Source organism: Carcharhinus amblyrhynchos, chromosome 2 (assembly GCF_965287045.1).
Source record: "Carcharhinus amblyrhynchos chromosome 2, sCarAmb.v2.hapA, whole genome shotgun sequence".
In the NCBI taxonomy this organism is placed as follows: domain Eukaryota; kingdom Metazoa; phylum Chordata; class Chondrichthyes; order Carcharhiniformes; family Carcharhinidae; genus Carcharhinus; species Carcharhinus amblyrhynchos.
In genome coordinates this window covers 128,370,461-128,389,088 of record NC_137325.1, presented here as the reverse complement: position 1 = coordinate 128,389,088, position 18,628 = coordinate 128,370,461, and the positions used below count along the sequence as shown (strand labels likewise).

Sequence of the window (18,628 nt, the reverse complement as noted above, 5' to 3'; positions counted from 1 at the left end):
TGGAGCCATAAAGTTAAGGTCAATTATTTGCTGGCAGCACTAAGTTATTGGTTATATCCTGCTTTCATTCCCAGCTGGCTGCCTGTCAAATGTTCTCTCCTTTCTGTGTCAGTATCATGCAATGGGGAGGAGAGTTCTTTCACATTCTCTTCAACACTGTCTTCTGCTTCTCCACTTAACTTCACAGCAATTTTATGTACCTAATCTAACCACCTACCCATGACAGTCAATGGCATTACCGTCCCTGAATCCCCCACGATCAATATCCAGGTGGCTTATCATTGACCACAAACTTTATTAGACCAGCATATAAATATTGTGGCTATAAGAATAGATTAGAGGTTGGGAATTCTGCAGTGAGTAACTCACCTCCTGACTTCCCAAAGCCTGTCCACCATCTGCAAGGTACAAGTCAGGATTGTTATGGAATATTCCCCACTTGTTTGGATGAATGCAGCTCCAACAACACTCAAGAAGCTCATCACTATTCAGGACAAAGCAGCCCACCTGATTGAGAACTCACCATCACCTTAAACATTTACTCCCTCTGCTACCAATGAGCAGTGGTGGCAGCAGTGCATCTTGTATAGCATACACTGTAACAACTTATCAAGCCTTCTTTGAAAACAACTCCCAAATGCGTGATCTCTATCACCTTGAAGGAGAAGGGCATTAGATACACGGGGACACCACCACCACCTGCATGTTCGCCTCTAGCCACATACCATCCTGACTTGGAAAAGTATTGCCATTTCTTCACTATCGCTATGTTAAAATCCTGGAACTCCTCTCCTAAGACACTGTGGGTGTCTGCACCACATGGGCTCAAGAAGGCAGATCACCAACATCTTCTCAAGGGCAATTAGGGATGGGCAATAGATGCTGGCTTAGACAGTGAGATCCATCATTCCATGAAATAATGAAACAAATTTTTTAAAATACAAAATGAAGCAATCTACGGCATTTTTAAGACTCACTTGTCTGTATTGCAAGGTATCACCAGATTTGTCTAACCATCTAAGAAGCAATCTCAAAACTTCGAGACTTTGCTTTATAGGCCCTCTTGTAATTGCACAATGGTCCTTGTATTTGTAGTCCCTGGCATCAGTGGAAGCTTCACTCAGGTCACTAGTCCTCTAGCCCTATATAGTTCTAATTAACAATCCTCACCAATGGACTTGAGTCATAAGAACTGATGTAGTGGATTGTCACATGGTGGAAAGGTCATGGCAGATTCCTGGCATTGAAATACAGAATAAAAAGGTTTTCATCATACACTAGATGCACATTAACAGAATGAGAATTTTTCATTATCTTAAAATTGTGATGCTTGCCATTTGGATCTTTTGAGTGCAACAGAAGTGTTGAAAACAAATGTGGACATACAGGGTGCTTGCCGATTTCTTCCACAAATTAAGGGAAACTGAAGTCATAGCAGAAGACTAGAGTCAAGGACTCATTTTCAAACTGCCAAAGAAGGGGAACCTCGGAAACTGTGACAACTGGCAAGGAATTTCACTCCTTCCCATCTCCAGCAAAAGCGTCTGCAGAATACTCCTCAAGTGGATTGAAGACACCATTGATAACAAGCTTAGGAAAGAGCAAGCAAGGTTCTATGAAGCAGAGGACGTACTGATCAGATGTTTGCTCTGCACAACATCTTATAACATTGCCTGGAATGGAATGCATCCCTCTACATCAACTTCATAAGTGTCAAGAAGGCATTTGGCAGTGTTCACCGTGAGAGCTTGCGGAAGGTTATCAGAGTGTATGGAATTCCACACAAGATTGTCAATCCCATCGGGAAGTTGTATGAGCATTTTGAATGTTGCATCATCCTCAAGAATTTGAGGAAAAACATCTTCATCCACAAAGTTGTGAGAATCTGGAACTCTCTGACAGAAAGTGAAGTAGGTAGAGCTGAGAACCCTCACAACATTTAAGAAGCATTTAGATGAGCACTGTGAACACCATAACATAAGCTTATAGACCAAATGCTGGCAAATGGTATTAGAATAGATAAGTGCTTGATGGCTGGTGCAGACATGATGGGCCAAAGGGCCTCTTTCAGTGCTACAAGATTCCATGACTATGACATTGTTTAAGTGGTTTTGATGATGACATTGTCAAAACTGAATGGGTTAAAGTGAAGTCCAGAGTGAGGCAGCACTGCATCCTCTATCCTTTTCTATTTCTCGTCACCATCAACTGGGTCTTGTGTGAAACAACATTAAACCCTCCAGGAGAATTCAATGATCCCTCTTTTCATATTTGGGGAACATCAACTTTGTTGACAATCTTGCTACCATCTCTTCAAGATATACCAACCTCCAGGAGAGGTCTGACAGGCTCAGCATGTATGTAAAACAGACTGGGCTGCATGTCAACAAGCAGAAAACACAAGCCATGAGCATCAACACGCCAGCAGCAACTTCAATTACCAGTGATGGAAAAGTGCTACAGAGCATCCAGGACTTCACTTACCTCAGGAGCCTTATTAGCAATGACAACAGTGCTAAGAAAGACATCAAGGCCCAGCTAAATAAAGCTGGGAGTGTATTTAGCAGACTTTGAATCATCTGGAAGTCCAAACAATACAGACTTTAAGATCAAAATCAGACTGTAACTTAATGGGTAGCAATAAATATATCATGAAAGCCTGATTTTAAAAATTAACTCTGCGTCAGCAGGGTGTGCATTGAAGAACAAGCACAGAAGCTGATTGGACAGTGGCTGTTGCTATGCCGTGAGCAGATAGCGATTGAACACAGACTCCTGCGTGTCATGCTCAAAAGAAATACAACCCCCTGAGAGAGGCATGACTCTCTGAGCATTCACGACCAAAACGCTGCAATTGATTACTGCCCGTCCTGTGAATACCCATGACTGGGAACATGATCATTGCTAGCAAGATCTGTATCAGAAGAAGAAACAAAGAGACACTGAAGCAGTAACCTGCGTGACAAAGCACCACAGAAGAAGCAGCAAGACCCTGAGTCCAGGACTCGTAGACACCTGAACAGGACACATGAGGGAGTCTGATCACCTCACCTTGACATAGGTAGTGTCGAAGTCCAAACTGTGAATTTGGATATTTTTGTGAAGTTTTTGATACCTTCTGAATACTTTGTATATAACAAAGTAGGCCAGAAATTAGACACTTTGTGTATAATGAAAGAAGACAGAGCTTGAATACATTCTGTGTAGCAAAGCTGATATCTTTTATAGTGGAATTTTGGTACTTCTGTGGTAACTTGGTAAAGTACAATAAAGGAGATTGTTGTAAGATAATTTGGCAGTTTGAGTGTCTTTGTCCATAACGTCAGTTGACCTTATATACAAGGGACAAGAAAATTTTATACAGCAACATCAAATCAGTCCTGCCATTTGGATTGGAATCCTGGAGGGTAGACACGGGCAAGGTCCTTTCATAACTGTTGTCTTAGAAAGATCTGTAATATCTACTGGTGAAATAAAATTTCCAATGAAGTTCTGTACAAGAAGACTGGTTGCTACAACATTGACTTTAATATCAAGAAGTGCCGGATGATATTGCTCAGACTCGTCCCAAGAGTGAATACCAAAGATTGCACTAAGGTTGCACCGGCTGGGAAACGTAAACAGGCTAGGTCAAAAACAACATGGTGTCAGACTGTGGTGACTGAACTGGAAGAGATGGGGCTTATGTGAGGCGAAGCACAAGCCACAGAACAAGACAGGGCTCAATGGAAAAACACTGTTGCAGACTTGCATCCCATTCGGGACGAGGAGGGTGAGACCTCCTTAATGAAAAGGTAAGTACTACCCGAGTAATGTGGCAAAGAGCACTTTTTGATTGGTTAGCCACAATATGGAATCCATATCGTGCAGAAAGAGGCCACCTGGCCCACTGAGTCAATACTGACCCCGAAAGAGAATTCCTCCCCCTCCCCTTCCCCTCCCCCCTCACCCCACCACCAACCCCACAAACACATGCACTTAGCATGGTCAATCCACCTAACCCGCAAATCTTTGGAATGTGGGAGGAAACCGAAGCGCCCGAAGGAAACCCATGCAGACACGGAGAGAATATGCAATCTCTGCACAGACAGTGACCCAAGCCAGGTATCAAACCCGGGGCCCTGGTGCTGCGAGGCAGCAGTGCTAACCAATATGCCAGCATGCCATCCCTTGATCCTGTTGTACCAGAAGCCATGGAAGGGCATTGATAATGATATCTTTTGGAGGGTAATTCAGATAGTTTTTTTTAAAGCAATGAATTTAGCATGCTGGCGTCTCCATAAATCCTCCGTAACCAAAATGGGAAGTAAATTATAGGAAAATTCAGCCCAATCACTACATTGAAACAGAAAACTAAATGTCAGGATAAATGCATAACTATTTCCTAGTTGCTAGGTTGACATGAATGAACATTAAGGGAACTCGGAACATTTCGTAAAGCATTTCGTAACTATTTTTATTTTCACGCAAGAATAAGAGATTCCTTATTTGGAAGCAGAATTGACTCCACTAACATGACAGAATGGCTGAATAGACTGGCGGACCAATGAACTGTCTCAATGTATCCAATCTCTTCATCTAGTACCTTTTACATAGAAACATAGAACATTACAGCACAGTACAGGCCCTTCGGCCCTCAATGTTGTGCCGAGCTATGTCCAAACCCAAGATCAAGCTATCCCCTCCCTATAATTCTGGAGTGCTCCATGTGCCTATCCAATAACCGCTTGAAAGTTCCTAAAGTGTCCGACTCCACTATCACAGCAAGCAGTCTACTCCACACCCCAACCACTCTGAGTGAAGAATCTACCTCGGACATCCCTCCTATATCTCCCACCATGAACCTTATAGTTATGTCCCCTAGTAACAGCCACATCCACCCAAGGAAATAGTCTCTGCACATCCACTCTATCAATCCCTTTCATCATCTTATAAACCTCTATAAGTCACCTCTCATCCTCCTCCGCTCCAAAGAGAAAAGCCCCAGCTTCCTCAACCTTTCCTCATAAGACCTACGCTCCAAACCAGGCAGCATCCTGGTAAATCTCCTCTGCACTCTCTCCAATGCTTCCACATCCTTCTTATAATGAGGTGACCAGAACTGAACACAATATTCCAAACGTGGTCTCACCAATGGCCGGTATAGTTGCAGCATAACCCTACAGCTGTTAAACTCAAACCCTCTATTAATAAATGCTAGCACACTATAAGCCTTCTTCACGGCTCTATCCACTTGAGCGGCAACCTTCGGAGATCTGTAGATATGAACCCCAAGGACTCTCTGTTCCTCCACATTCCTTAGAACCCTGCCGTTGACCCTGTAATCTGTATTCAAGTTTGTCCTAGCAAAATGAATCACCTCACACTTGTCAGGGTTAAACTCCATCTGCCACTTTTTGGCCCAGCTCTGCATCCTATCAATGTCTCTTTGCAGCCTGCAAGAGCCCTCCACCTCATCCACTACTCCACCAATCTTGGTGACGTCAGCAAATTTACTAACCCACCCTTCAACCCCTTCTTCCAAGTCATTGATAAGCTATTTGATTCGAGGGTAGATTTCCCATAGCATTACTTATTGTAAGTCAAAGCATTTGACGTGTTACACCATGTACCCCATTAATGTATTATTCTGCTACTAATGCGGACCTGTGCTTAAATTTCTCTCTCCATGTAAAGCCACAAAGTCTAATTGCTGTAAATAAGCACACCCAGAGGCCAATTTCAGCCAAACTGCCAAGCACATTTTCCTTTTGTTTTAAAGATGCTGCTTGTGTGTCATCTGCCAAGTTGGGAAATGCTGCTATTGTGAATGCATATTTAAGCCACTTAGTTCATGTACAACAAATTACATGACTGTGGTACTAAGTCCAAAACAATGTGTATTAGAGAATCATCCATGGTATCATTCATGGCAAATTTAATAATATGTTGCTTTATTCGGAAGGAATTATATTAATGAAATGTAGGGAGGTAATGATATAGGAGACTCTATGACAAAGAAAATATACCTTGGAGGGAAGTAACAAGCAGCATTTCCCAGGGATGTGCACTGGACCTTAGCATTTCACCACACTTATCAATTACTTGGATGAAGGTATGGAGAGTTGTCTATCCAAGATGACATTAAGTTTATAGACACAGTAAGATAGGAGCAGGAAGTTACAAAGGGGGATAGCGCATTAAATAGATGGGTAAAGTTGTGGCAAATGGGGTTCCAATGTGAGGAAGAGTAAGATGATTAACTTTGGACTCAAGGAAGACAAAACAGAATATGTTCTCAATGGTGAGAACTTAGGATTATGGAGGGTCAAAGATTTGGATGGCAATGTACACCAATTACAAAAAGCTAGTAGGTAAGTTCAAAATATGGTCAGCAAGGTTAATTAAAATTTGGCCTCAATAAAAAGGGGATGACTTACATAGGGAAAGAAGTTATGGCTCGATTGCACAAATCCAAGGTAAAATCCCATTTAAAATCGGCGTCCCCTGTTTTGCACACTGTGCCTGAGGATGGATATAATGGATTTGGAGGTGGTGCAATTCAGATTCACCAGAAGGGCTTAAAGAGTTATGTTAGGGGATAGGTTACATAAACCTCAGTTGTGTGCTCTTGACCTTAGAGCAGGCTTGTCCAATACATGGCGTGTGAACTGCATACTGCATGAAAAGACCCCCCCCCCCCGGTGTGGCTCCCGGAAGCAGCTTTCAAAAATGCCGGAAGATTCTGAAACAAACTGTTCCTCCAATCACAAACCCTTTCTCCCCCACCCATCAATGAGCCTATCAGCGGCAAATGTGAGGGAGAGAATCTATGATTGGAGGAGGAGCACAGGCTCACTCACAGTTTCAGGATTCTCATTCACCCACAGACAACACCACCAAATCACCCACAGAGGTGGCTGAGTAACAATCTAAAGGAGATGTTCAAAATGCCAAAGGATCTGATAGCGTAGATATGATTTCCTCTGGTGGGGTGGTTGTGGTAGGTGGGGGTGTTCAGACACAAGGTTATGAGTTTACATGTTGAAATTTGGGCCAGTCAGGATGAAAATCAGAAAGCACAAAGCGCTGAGAAAAGCTGAAACTCACTAATCCAGAGGAATACGGACGCTGAGTCGATTGAAAGTTTCATTTTTGAAAACATCAGATTTCTGTTAACAAAGGTTATCAAGAGATGTGGATCCAACATAATAAATGGAATTGAGGTGCAGATTGACATCGCCTGATCTAATATGGATCAGGCTCAACGGGCTGACTGGCCTACTCCTATGCCAACACACACTACCGCCTTGCTAAGGTCTCTTTCATATGGCAAAGGCGCACAGAGGGACCTGGGTGTGCAGGTCCATAGATCCTTAAAAGGTGGCAACGCCGGTGGAGAAGGTGACGAAGAAGACATATGGCATGCTTGCCTTTATAGGACAGGGCACAGAGTATAAAAGTTGGCGTATGATGTTGCAGCAATATAGAACGTTGGTTAGGCCACATTTGGAATACTGCGTCCAGTTCTGGTCGCCACACTATCAGAAGGATGTGGAGGCTTTGGAGAGAGTACAGAAAAGGTTTAGCAGGATGTTGCCTGGTATGGAGGGTCTTAGCTATGAGGAGAGATTGGGTAAACTGGGGTTGTTCTCCCTGGAAAGACTGAGGATGAGGGACAACCTAACAGAGGTGTATAAAATTATGAAGGGCATAGATATGGTGAACAGTGGGAAACTTTTTCCCATTTCAGAGGTGACAAACACAAGGGGTCACAGGTTCAAGGTGAGGGGGGGGGGGGGCAAGGTTTAACACAGATGTCAGAAGGATGTATTTTACACAGAGGGTGGTGGGGACCTGGAATGCACTGCCAAGCAAGGTGGTAGAGGTGGACACACTGGGGTCATTTAAGATTTATCTGGAAAGCCACATGAACAGACTGGGAACGGAGAGATACAAACAAATGGTCTAGTTGGAAGCATGAGTGGCACAGGCTTGTAGGGCTGAAGGGCCTGTTTCCTGTGCTGTATTGTTCTAAGTTGTTGAACCACAGCAGGTTCAAGCACAGCACAGCACACGAGAGCACTTGGCCCATTCTGTCTGTGCTTGCTCTTTTCGAGAGCAATTAGAAACTCACGTCCCTTTTCTCTCCCAACCCCATATCTCTGTATCTGCCCCAACTCCAAAATCTAATTTCCCCCTTGCAACTTGAAATGGTCACCCTTTTGTGCCAACAGGCATTGAAATGTTGCAAACAATGTATGGGAAGTTTCTCAAACTCAATTAAATTTCTTCCTTGCTCCAGTTTCGTCAGTTATCTTCTCATAACCATGATGGGTGCCTCTCACCCCTGCCATCAGCTTGATGAATCAATGCTGAATACTCTCTATGCTTCTATAAAATGAAACACACTTTAGTTCTGGTTTGCTACAGTCCTCTGAACGATGATCCGGTTATTGTTTTAAATGGGATAAAACTGGACGATGAAATAAAAATTGCAGAGATTTGGGGGTTTGGGTAAATAACATATTAAAAGCTGCACATCAAGTGGATAAGGCCATTAAAAAAGACCCATATACAACCTGCATAAGGTTGAAGTATTGTGTGTAGGTTTGCTCTCCACACTAGCGGAAGAATGTTGATGCAATGCAGAAGGTACTGTTTAGATTCACTAGGAAATACCTCGGGCGAGATTTTGTGGCCATGTTCACCCCAATGTCAGAAAATCCTGCCCCAGGTCAATGGACATTTGCTTGGTCCATGCCTCACCCACTAAAATTCCCGTGGCAGGAGGGATGGGAAAATTCTGTCCCTAGTGTGAGAAAAGGGAAAAGGGAACACAAAAGAAAAACGTTTGGGGCTGGTCTTGATTAGAACAGAAGAAATAGCAATGTGATTGAAAAATAATTATGTTAGGTTTTCAATGATTCAGGAATCCAGGACAGGTGACAAAGACACAATATTAAAAGCACAAGAGTTAGAGCAGGGAGCAGGAAAGCTTTATTTTTTTTTAACTATTACACAGAGGATTGTGAACTTTTGGAATGCATTACGAAAGCTAGCGATTGGAGTGGTGGCTATGGAGGTGAAACTCAACTCTGGCGCGGCTGCAATACCAGCCACAGAATAGCGGTTGCCGCAAACATTATTCCTGCTATATACACAGCTGGCTTACCATTCCACTAAATGCACCCCCAACAAAGCTAACTTTGCCTCTACCTATCAAAATCTAAGTTTAGGTTAAACACCAACTGGCTGAACTGAATGTCTTATTTCTGTCATGTGATTTCTATCTCATATTGTACTTTTGCAATTTATTCTCCTATTCATAAAACTCAATGTTATGAACTGTTGTTTTTATTTTATAGTATTAGCCACCTGCAATCTCACTTTCGGGAAATTATATATTTGAACCCTGGGATCTATCAGTTCATCCCTATCCTTTAGTAACTTCCATTAAGTATAATCTCCAATTCATCTGCTACCTCCCTAAATATATTATTTAACACATCCACAATAAATTGTGTTCTATACTGGTCTCCCTGTTCTATTAACCTGTCTCTCTTGGCCATTTACATTTTTGCCGAACTATATTAAGTCTCATCAGCAAATTTTGCGATTCTGTTCCCTACGTCTAAGCGTAGATGGCCTATATGTACAAAGATCAGAAGTAGACAAAGCACTGAGGTACGAGGTTCAATCCCTTCTACAATTCAAGTATTTAGCTTCTTTGTTTCCCAGTTGTCAGCATAGGTTCCATCCGTGCCAACATCTTTACTCATTTCATAACTGCCACTCTCAGGGTACACCTCCTGAAAATGCATATACACCACACTGGCTGAATCCCTTTATCTATTTAATATGTCACCTCTTCAAAAATAAACTTCTACATTTATCATCTGGCTACCTTTGGCTTTACTTAACCTATGCTGGCTGCTTTTGGTTATTTCTCATTTACCTAATTTGCTTGTTACTTGCACCTTCGTGAAAGCTGACAGCACAGAAAGTGGCCATGGCCAATTGGCCAGCTCTTTGAAAGAGTTATGCAATTCGTCCCACTCCTCTTATTTTTAGCCCATATTATTCTGAATTTTGACTTCAAATACTTACCCAATTCTCTTTTGATAATTATTGATTCTGATTTCACTGTCTGGATTCCAGATCATAATGACTCACAAAGTAAGAAGATGCCTCTTCTCTCTGTCCTTTAAACTGATGACTGGCCTATCTGCCAGGAGATGCAATGCATTCCCTTACTTACTCTATAAATAGTTCATGACTTTGAAGCCTCCACTAAATTTCCCCTTAGCCTTCTCAGCTCCAAGGTGAACAATCCCAGCTTCTCCAGTCTCTCCATGTAACTGATGTCCCTCAACCCTTGAATTATGGATCCTATGAATTTACTCCCAATTGACACTTACATAAACTGGTGCGTAGTTATTCTATTCTTCACTCTCCTCTGCAACAAAGATGTCACATTGGCTATTCTCCAGTTCAGCAGCATAGTTTGCATATTTAAGAAGAATTGAAAAAGTGCACCCAAAACCTGTGCCATCTTCTCTCTGTCTGATTACTACAGGATCAAGATTTGAGTTCTATTATTTTTATAGAACCAGTTCTAAAGCACAGCCTCAGTTTAATCAGAGTTTTGATGGCTTGGTGAAAGAACTTAGCAGGATTAATATCAACCAGGAGTTTAATTGGTCTTCAGTTTGCAAATAAACATACAACAAAAAAATATGGTTTACCCTTTTGTTTTGGCGAACAAGTTAGAGATCATATGTTAAATCAGACGGTACAGACATTCTAACTCCTGAATTACTAAAGTGATTTCTGTTGGTGGGGGTATTTTCCATGAAGTGCAAAATACTGTACTGGCTTTGTTTTAAAAAAGACATAGAGTGGTGCGCCAATCGGCTACAAGAAATTTGATTAGAATAATTTGCCGATATTTGTGACACAAAGTGTGACGCGACAGACAAGAAATGTGCACACACATACCATTTTTATTATTAAAGCTAGCAGATCTCCCATGGCGTTGCTCACGGTGAGTCGGAGGAAACGTTGTTTTATCTCCTGTAACGTACAATACATTATCAGGGCCACTGACTGATGGCGACTAAATAACTCAAATTGTGTCTTTATTAAACAGTATTGTGGGAGCATTCATGTATTTTTGGGATTCCATAATGAATGTGTAAAAAAAATATATATATATATAATCTGTGTCCTTGACTACATTTTGTTTGTATTTGCTCTTGCCTCTTACCTGTTTTAAAAAAAATCCCACTCTACAGTACAAAGCTCTGTGGAAGAAGATCCATCTTGCATGGATTGTGTGCATCTTGGTTGATGTTTGATAACGTTGGCATAGTGAACCTAGCCTCTGGGAGGCTGAGAAAGGTGGAATGGGGTCAGCTAGGGACAGGCGAACATGGTAATGGGGAATGTAGGGATTGCTTTAAGGGGGAGGATCTTTCTGGGTGGAGGTGTACGTAAACAGTGGAATCTTGTGTCCAGATATGTTGAATGAGAGTTCTGCTTGTGTTATTCTTTCATGAGATGTGGGTGTTACTGGCTGGGCTAGCAAGGCCCATTCCTGATTGCCCTTGAATTTTTTTTTTAAATTCTAGGTCCAACCAAGGGAGCGTATTCACCGATACCCATTGACTTCAGTTTTGGGGTTCCTTGATGCCGCACTTGGTCAAATGCTGCTTTGTGTCAAGGGCAATCATTCTCACCACACCTCTGGCATTCAGCTCTTTTGCCCATGTTTGAACCAAGGCTGCAATGAAACCAGGAGCTGAGTGACCCTGGCAGAATCCGAACTGAGCGACCGTGAGCAGGCTATTGCTGAGTAAATGCCGCTTGATAGCTCAGTTGATGGCCCCTTCCGCCACTTTACTGATGATCAGGTGACTTGCTAGACCACTGCAGAGGACATCTAAGAGTCAACACATTGCTGTGAGGCTGGACATTTCCTTCCTTAAAGGGCAGAAGTGAATCAGATGGATATTTACAACAACTGAAGGAAGTTGTCATGGTCATCATGACTCAGACAAGATTGATATTCCAGATGTACTATTGAATTTAAATTCCACCAGTTCTTGTGGTGGGATTTGAGCCAATATCCCCAGAGCATTAGAGCCTGAGCCTCTGGATTACTAGTCCAGTGGCATCACAACACCATCATCTCCTCCATTTTCAAAGGTGATGATGGAGTGCGTTTGGGATGGAAAACCGCTGGGGAGAGTTGCAAGAGGTCAGGTAACCTGGGAACAGTAGGAGAAAAATGTTAAGTTTTTTTAAAAATTCATTTATGCGATGTAAGCATTGCTGGATAAGCCAGCAATTATTGCCCATACCTAATTGCCCTTGAGAAGGTGGTGGTGAGTTGACTTCTTGCACTGCTGCAGTCCATGTGGTGTAAGTATAACCACAGTGCTGTTAGCGAGGAAATTCCAGGATTCTGACCCAGTGGCAGTGAAGGAAAAATGATATATTTCCAAGTCAAGATGGCGTGCGACTCGGAGGGGAACTTCCAGGTAGTGGTGTTCCCAGGTATCTGTTGCCCTTGTCCTTGATGGTAGTGGTCATGGGTTTGGAAGATGCTGCCTAAGGAGTCTTGTGAGTTTCTGTAGGGCATCTTGTAAATGATACACACTGTAAATTGGGGGTGGAGAGATTGAACGTTTGTGGAAGGGATAAGAATCACATGGGCTGCTTTGTCCTGGATGGCATCAAGCTTCTTGAGTGTTATTGGAGCTGCACTCATCCAGACAAGTGGAGAATATTCCATCACACTCCTGACTTACGTCTTGTGGATGGTGGATAGGCTTTGGGGACAGAATAATGCAACAAGATGGTCTAGCGTTGGTGTTCAAGAATGGTGACGGCAGTCTTTGGATCATGGGCAAAGTCATCTAGGTTTGGGACACTATATGGGGAATTTTCGCATCCCACCTGCCATGGGAATCAGAGTGGGCAGGGAGTGGGCCATGCAAAGGTCCACTGACCTTGGGAAGGATTTTCCAGTTTTGGTGTGAGTGCAGCCAGAAAATTCTGCTCTGTGTCTGAATTTTGACAGGTATGGTGTTGGAATCTGGCATTGATGAGGAGATTATAGCCTTGGTGCAGAGGGAGCAGAGATCGTGGGTATGAGGACATTGGAAGTGAGAAGGGCATATGGAAAGAATGGAAGAGTGATCTCAAGAGGAGGGGCAAGCAGGGATTGAGAAAAGGTATGAATGCTCCAGAGATGGGAGCAGGAAGGTTAAAACAGGGCAGTTGCAGCAGTGAGCTCAGGAACACTTCTGATTAAAATAAACATAGCCCAATATGGATTTTAACTTATGTTTCTTTCACCTCAATATTAAAAAAAGCAATTTGAAAATTTTATGTTCCCTGTATCCCATCCAACTGAGAAAGCTGGACGCCCAGTGTGACCAGGAACTAACTTAATACTTGAGTGGCCCTGTTCACAATAGCACTAACCCAGTAGAATCTGTTTGCCTGGGATTAGAGTTAGGAACTAAATGGCCATCTCTGCATCCGATCAGATAGGATTGCATTAGTGAGTGGAAATAAAGACTCATGGTTATGATAACTGAGCCCCAGATTTTCTTTTAGGATTCTTAACATTTTATCATGTTTAGTACCTGTATGCTCTGGCAATCAGCAAGCAGATGTGTTAAAGGTGGATAGACGCCATCACAAGTTCTTTTTTACCATGCTATTTGTAAGCAAGTTTACTGATGGCTTCTAACAGAGCTAAGGCTGACAAGGTGGATCAGCATCATCATGAGTTGTTCTTTAGTTGATCGTGATACTATAAACTATGTGTCTGCAGCGATTCAGTCATAGTTTGCATTCTATGTCAGATAATGCTGCAGTCGGTACATATCCAATTAATTAGATGTCCGTGCTCAGGATCCATAATATTTGGTAGACTGATAAATGAGGACTGAATAGCTCTGACAAAGGAACTTCCAGGCTCAAAATGTTGGCTCTACTCTCTCTCCACAGATGCTGTTCGACCTGCTGAGGCTTTCCAGCATTTTCAGTTTTTGTTTCAGATTCCAGCATCCGCAGTAATTTGCTTTATCTGAATAGCTGTGTGTTCACTGTCTGTTTTCATGACAGGTGGAAGGAAGTTACATATCTGCCTAACTAGTTTCCCAAATGGTAAAGACTTCAATGGAAAAGAAAATTAGGCCAAGTATAAAATGGGCAAATTTGTCATGGCCTGTTATGCTCCATCCAGACGTCCCAGCATTGGATTTCACAACCAATGTGTTTAAAGGCTCTATTTCCCAAACAGACTGTCAAGATGTTTCCTCTCCTTACACTGCACTAGCGTTCCCACATAGTCACTTCCCTTCCCTCCCCTAACCCCCCACCAACAGAGTCAAGATTAATTAATCTTTGAAGATAAAAAGAAAGTTTGTTAATTACAAAACAAAAGATTTAGATATAGTAATCAGTTGAGAATGAAGTATGATAAGCTATGGAGAGCAAGTAGGAAACAGGGATTTGACTGGGTAGTTGTGTGGACAAAAACACCTAAGAAGACTTGATAAACACTTAAATGAATAAACAAAAAGCCCATGCCTGTGTTGTAAGATTCTACAAGTTTGAATATGCATGATCAAGAATGAATTACATGTCAAATTAAACATGCTTTATTTGGGCACAAAGGACAAGTGTGTGCAGTTTTAAGTTCATGAAAGATTGTTACCTGGAAAAGGTATTACACCATTAGAGAAGAAAACATGAATATTGAACTTATAAAACATCAACCAATCCAGATCATTCAGTCATCTGGATCTTGATCAAAAACAAACGTTTCATCTTTTTTCTACTTTGAACGAATTCTCATTACTCTTCCCTGAATCAGCAAGTGACAACCTTGTCTCCAAGTGGGAGCAAATTTCACAAATTATCTCATTTTGAAGAAATTACTCCACCCATCAAAGTTAGTTTGTGGCTTCCTTATCAGATAATCATGTCTTTTAGTGCTCTTCCCCTCAGTCTGTACAAAAATCTAAGAACAGTCAAGAATGAGAAAACCGTATTCCATAAGGCTAACACTTTTCATATTTATTGCGCTTTAAAGAAATATCTCCATCTCCACTAATTAGTGGGGGAGTAATCATACTGAACAAAATGTTCCGAATAGCTGTTTTACTTGGGCATTTCTTTGTTTCAAATATTATGTTATCTAGTACTGTCTTTTTCCATTTCCACTTGTTATTCTGATTGTACCTTAGATACCATTTAATCTACCGTTGATGTACTCCAGCCCCCCGCCCCACCACACCCACACACCATCTTACTTACAGAATGAAAATCTTGAGATACTCTCATTTTATTTCTTAGCGTGCCCCTTTTATAACTAGGATTAAATCACGCTCTGTCCCTTTGCACATCATGGGGACATAAGATATAGGAGCAGTGACTGACCATTTTAAGCCTGCTCCACCATGAAATAAGATCATGGCTGATCTTCTACCTCAATTCCATCTTCCCTCCCTAGCTCCATATTCTTTAATTCATTCAGTATGCAAAAATCTATCAAAACCTGTCTTGAACATGCTGACATCCTTAATGGGTATGGAATTCCAAAGATTCATAACACTTTCATTAAAGAAATCTCTCCTCATTTTAGTCCTAAATGGCTAACTCCTCATTCTGAGACTGTGACCCCATGTTCTCGTTCCCCAATAAGGGGGACATCTTCTCAGCACCCACCCTGTCAAATCCCCTAAGAATTTTATATGTCCCCAGTCAATCACCTCACTCTTCTAAACACTGGGGAATATATGTCCAGTCATCTTAACATCTCCTCAAAAAAAAACACATCCTCTCACCCTAGGTAGGATCCCCGTGAATCTGAAATGCACACCCTCCAGGGCAAGTATGCCTGTCCTAAAGTAAGGAGACTAAAACGGCACAGAACACTCGAGGTGTGGTTTCACTAATTCTCTTTATAATTATCCCAAGACTATTTTTTCACTTCGATTCCAGTCCCTTTTGAACAGAAACTAACATGCCATTTGCCTTCCTAACATTTTGCTATACCAGTATGTTATTTGTCTGTGATTCACGCACAAAGCCACACAGATTCCTCTGTGCATCAATTTCCCATTCATTCCCAATTCAAAAAATATTCTGCTTTTTTCACTTTTCTGCCCAAAATGGGTAATTTCAGGCTTTACATCACAGAACACAGAATTGTTATTGTGCAGAAGGCAGTCTTTTGTCTCATCATGTCTGCATCAGCTCTCCAAATGAGAATCATGGCTTAGTGCCATTCTCCTGCCTCTTCCCTGTACCCCTGCACATTGTTTTTATTCAAGAAGTCACTTAATGGCCTTGAATGCCTTAGCTGAACCTGCCTTCGCTGCACTTCCAGGTCGCACATTCCAGACCCTAACCACTCGCTGTGTGAAAAAGTAGTTTCTCACATCACCTTTCCTTCTTTTGCAAATCACTTTAAATCTGTGCCCTCTCGTTCTTGATTCTTTTACGAGTGGGAACATTTTCTCCCTGTCTACTCTGTCCAACCCCCTCATGATTTTCAGCATCTCCTATCAGATCTTTTCTCAGCTTTCTTCTCTCCAAGGAGAACAATCTCAACAAGAATGGTTCCAGGGATGAGAAACTTGGACAGATTGGAGTTTTGCACTGTTCAATATCACGAGGGGGCAAAACAGAGTAGATAGGGAGAATATGTTCCCCCTCGTAAAAGTGTGTTACTTTCCAGTCCTTTGTAACTGTTCTTGATTCTAAGGAGTTTTGGAAACAAGTACATTCACTATCTCTGCAGCTACCTCTTTGCAAACCCACAATGCAGGGCCCAGAGTTCCAAAGGATTTGTCAGCACTCAGTCCTATTAGTTTCTAAAGTCTTATTTCTTTAAGTTCCTGATTCTTGCTAGGCCCTAGGTGTCTTGTTACTTCTGGAGTGACTTTGCACCTTCTGCCATGAAGGCAGATACACAAATATTTGGTTAACATCTCTACTATTTCCTGAGTCCCCATTACAATTTCACCTGTCTCCTGGGGCTTTTGTGCCTTAAAGGAATGTACATTTGTTATAAATTATGCATTTTTCCCTTAAATACCAGCTATTGCTCATCTATCATCATATGTCGGTGCAAGCTTGGAGGGCCGAAGGGCCTGTTCCTGTGCTGTATTTTGGAAACTGACATGATCTTATAATTTAATGCTGTTTTCCAATCAACCACCAATAAGTTCATTTTCAAATTTTTAAAATTGTTTTTGCTATTTTAGTCCCAAAGTAATTAATTATTTTATGTGTTGTAATTTTATATTAATTAATCGTAAACTGTGTAGGAATCTGTTTCATTGTGCTTGAATATATATGCAGTTACTGTTTATGGTATGTGTACATAACATAGGGGTAGCCTGTATTGTTTAATATGCACTAAGTGAGGTTCTTTCTCGCTTGTCTGTACCAGTCACACAGCAATGCTAAGTTGTGTGTGCCTGGACTGAGAAGGCATCGAGTGTGCCTCCACTGAGAACACATACGTTAGCAGGTTTGCAGCAAGATAGCCTGAGGACAGGAAAATGGCAGAAGGCTGAGAAAGGCTGAGGAAGGGGAAAGCATGAACAGCAAGTTTCACCATGTTCAAGAAAAATGGGAGAAGCTATGCAACGGTGCAAAGGTGAGAGAGCTTGGAAACAGTTGGTAAGTACACAGCTGTACAATTTAAAAAAAAATTCTGATCTTGGGAGTTGTGGTTACTTTACGTGGCAGTTAAAAGCACTTTGCTACATTTAAAATGGAATAATTTCCAGACATCATTTTGCATCAGATTAGTTAATAATGTATTTATAACACTTCTATCCCAGTGGGACACAAGCAGTATGTGGGAAACAGATGGTGTGTAATTATGGTCCAATCTTTTGTAGATCAGTTGTGAGAGCTTAATTTTCCACAAACTGAAACCAAATGCAGTAATAATGCGACAAAGCAAGAGACTGACATTGCAGTAGGCATTATACTGCAACTTCACAGCAAGGGTAAACCAGTGCTGTTGTCACCCTCCTCAGCTAAACTGTCTGAAATCCAGAACACAAGTGTTTGCCCGAAATGATACGCAATGTTCATGGAATGAGCAAGTTGTTCCAAAATATAGCAGCTCTGATCCAAAAGGTGGTACAAGATTAAAACTTACATTTAAAACTGCAGTATCCCATAGCCTACATTTTTTTAATGCTTGGCAACAAATGAGAAATTCTTGCCTGAGACACTATTTTGTTTCAAACTACACCTACATTTTTTAAAACAATGTAATATTCTTCCAGCATGGAGCAGCCTAGAAAAATTCTGGGTTCCTAGATAAGGGTCCTGGATCTCTGGCTAATTTAACGTCTTTAGTGTGCTTCCCCCCTCCCCCCCCCCTACACCAGCTCCCCCCCCCCCCCCCCCCCACCTCCCAAACTCTCCCAGACCTCTGTGAATCAAGGCTAAGTTCATACACACAATTCCTTGGCCATCCTCTTGGTCCTGTTAATCATGAAATCAAGATCATGCCATGCAGAAAAGGAAGGTTCACAGAGCCGTCAAATTGTGCAAAAACCACCACCACCACCCCCTCCGCCCCCCCACACCCCCACCA

At 41.9% G+C, this 18,628-nt stretch overlaps 1 protein-coding gene across 6 annotated transcripts in view; it reads right to left on the bottom strand.

The window, feature by feature from the left end:
* Window positions 1-18,628, bottom strand: part of LOC145358519 (disco-interacting protein 2 homolog C) — a 571,331-nt gene that overhangs the window by 157,090 nt on the left and 395,613 nt on the right. For 3 of the 6 annotated variants that reach the window (XM_080212647.1, XM_080212672.1, XM_080212681.1), the window contains one exon: window positions 10,981-11,055. The exons of the other annotated variants lie outside the window; for them this stretch is intronic. In XM_080212647.1, the coding sequence (XP_080068773.1) occupies window positions 10,981-11,055 (75 nt within the window). The remainder of the gene's footprint in view (window positions 1-10,980; window positions 11,056-18,628) is intronic. 6 annotated transcript variants of the gene reach the window in all.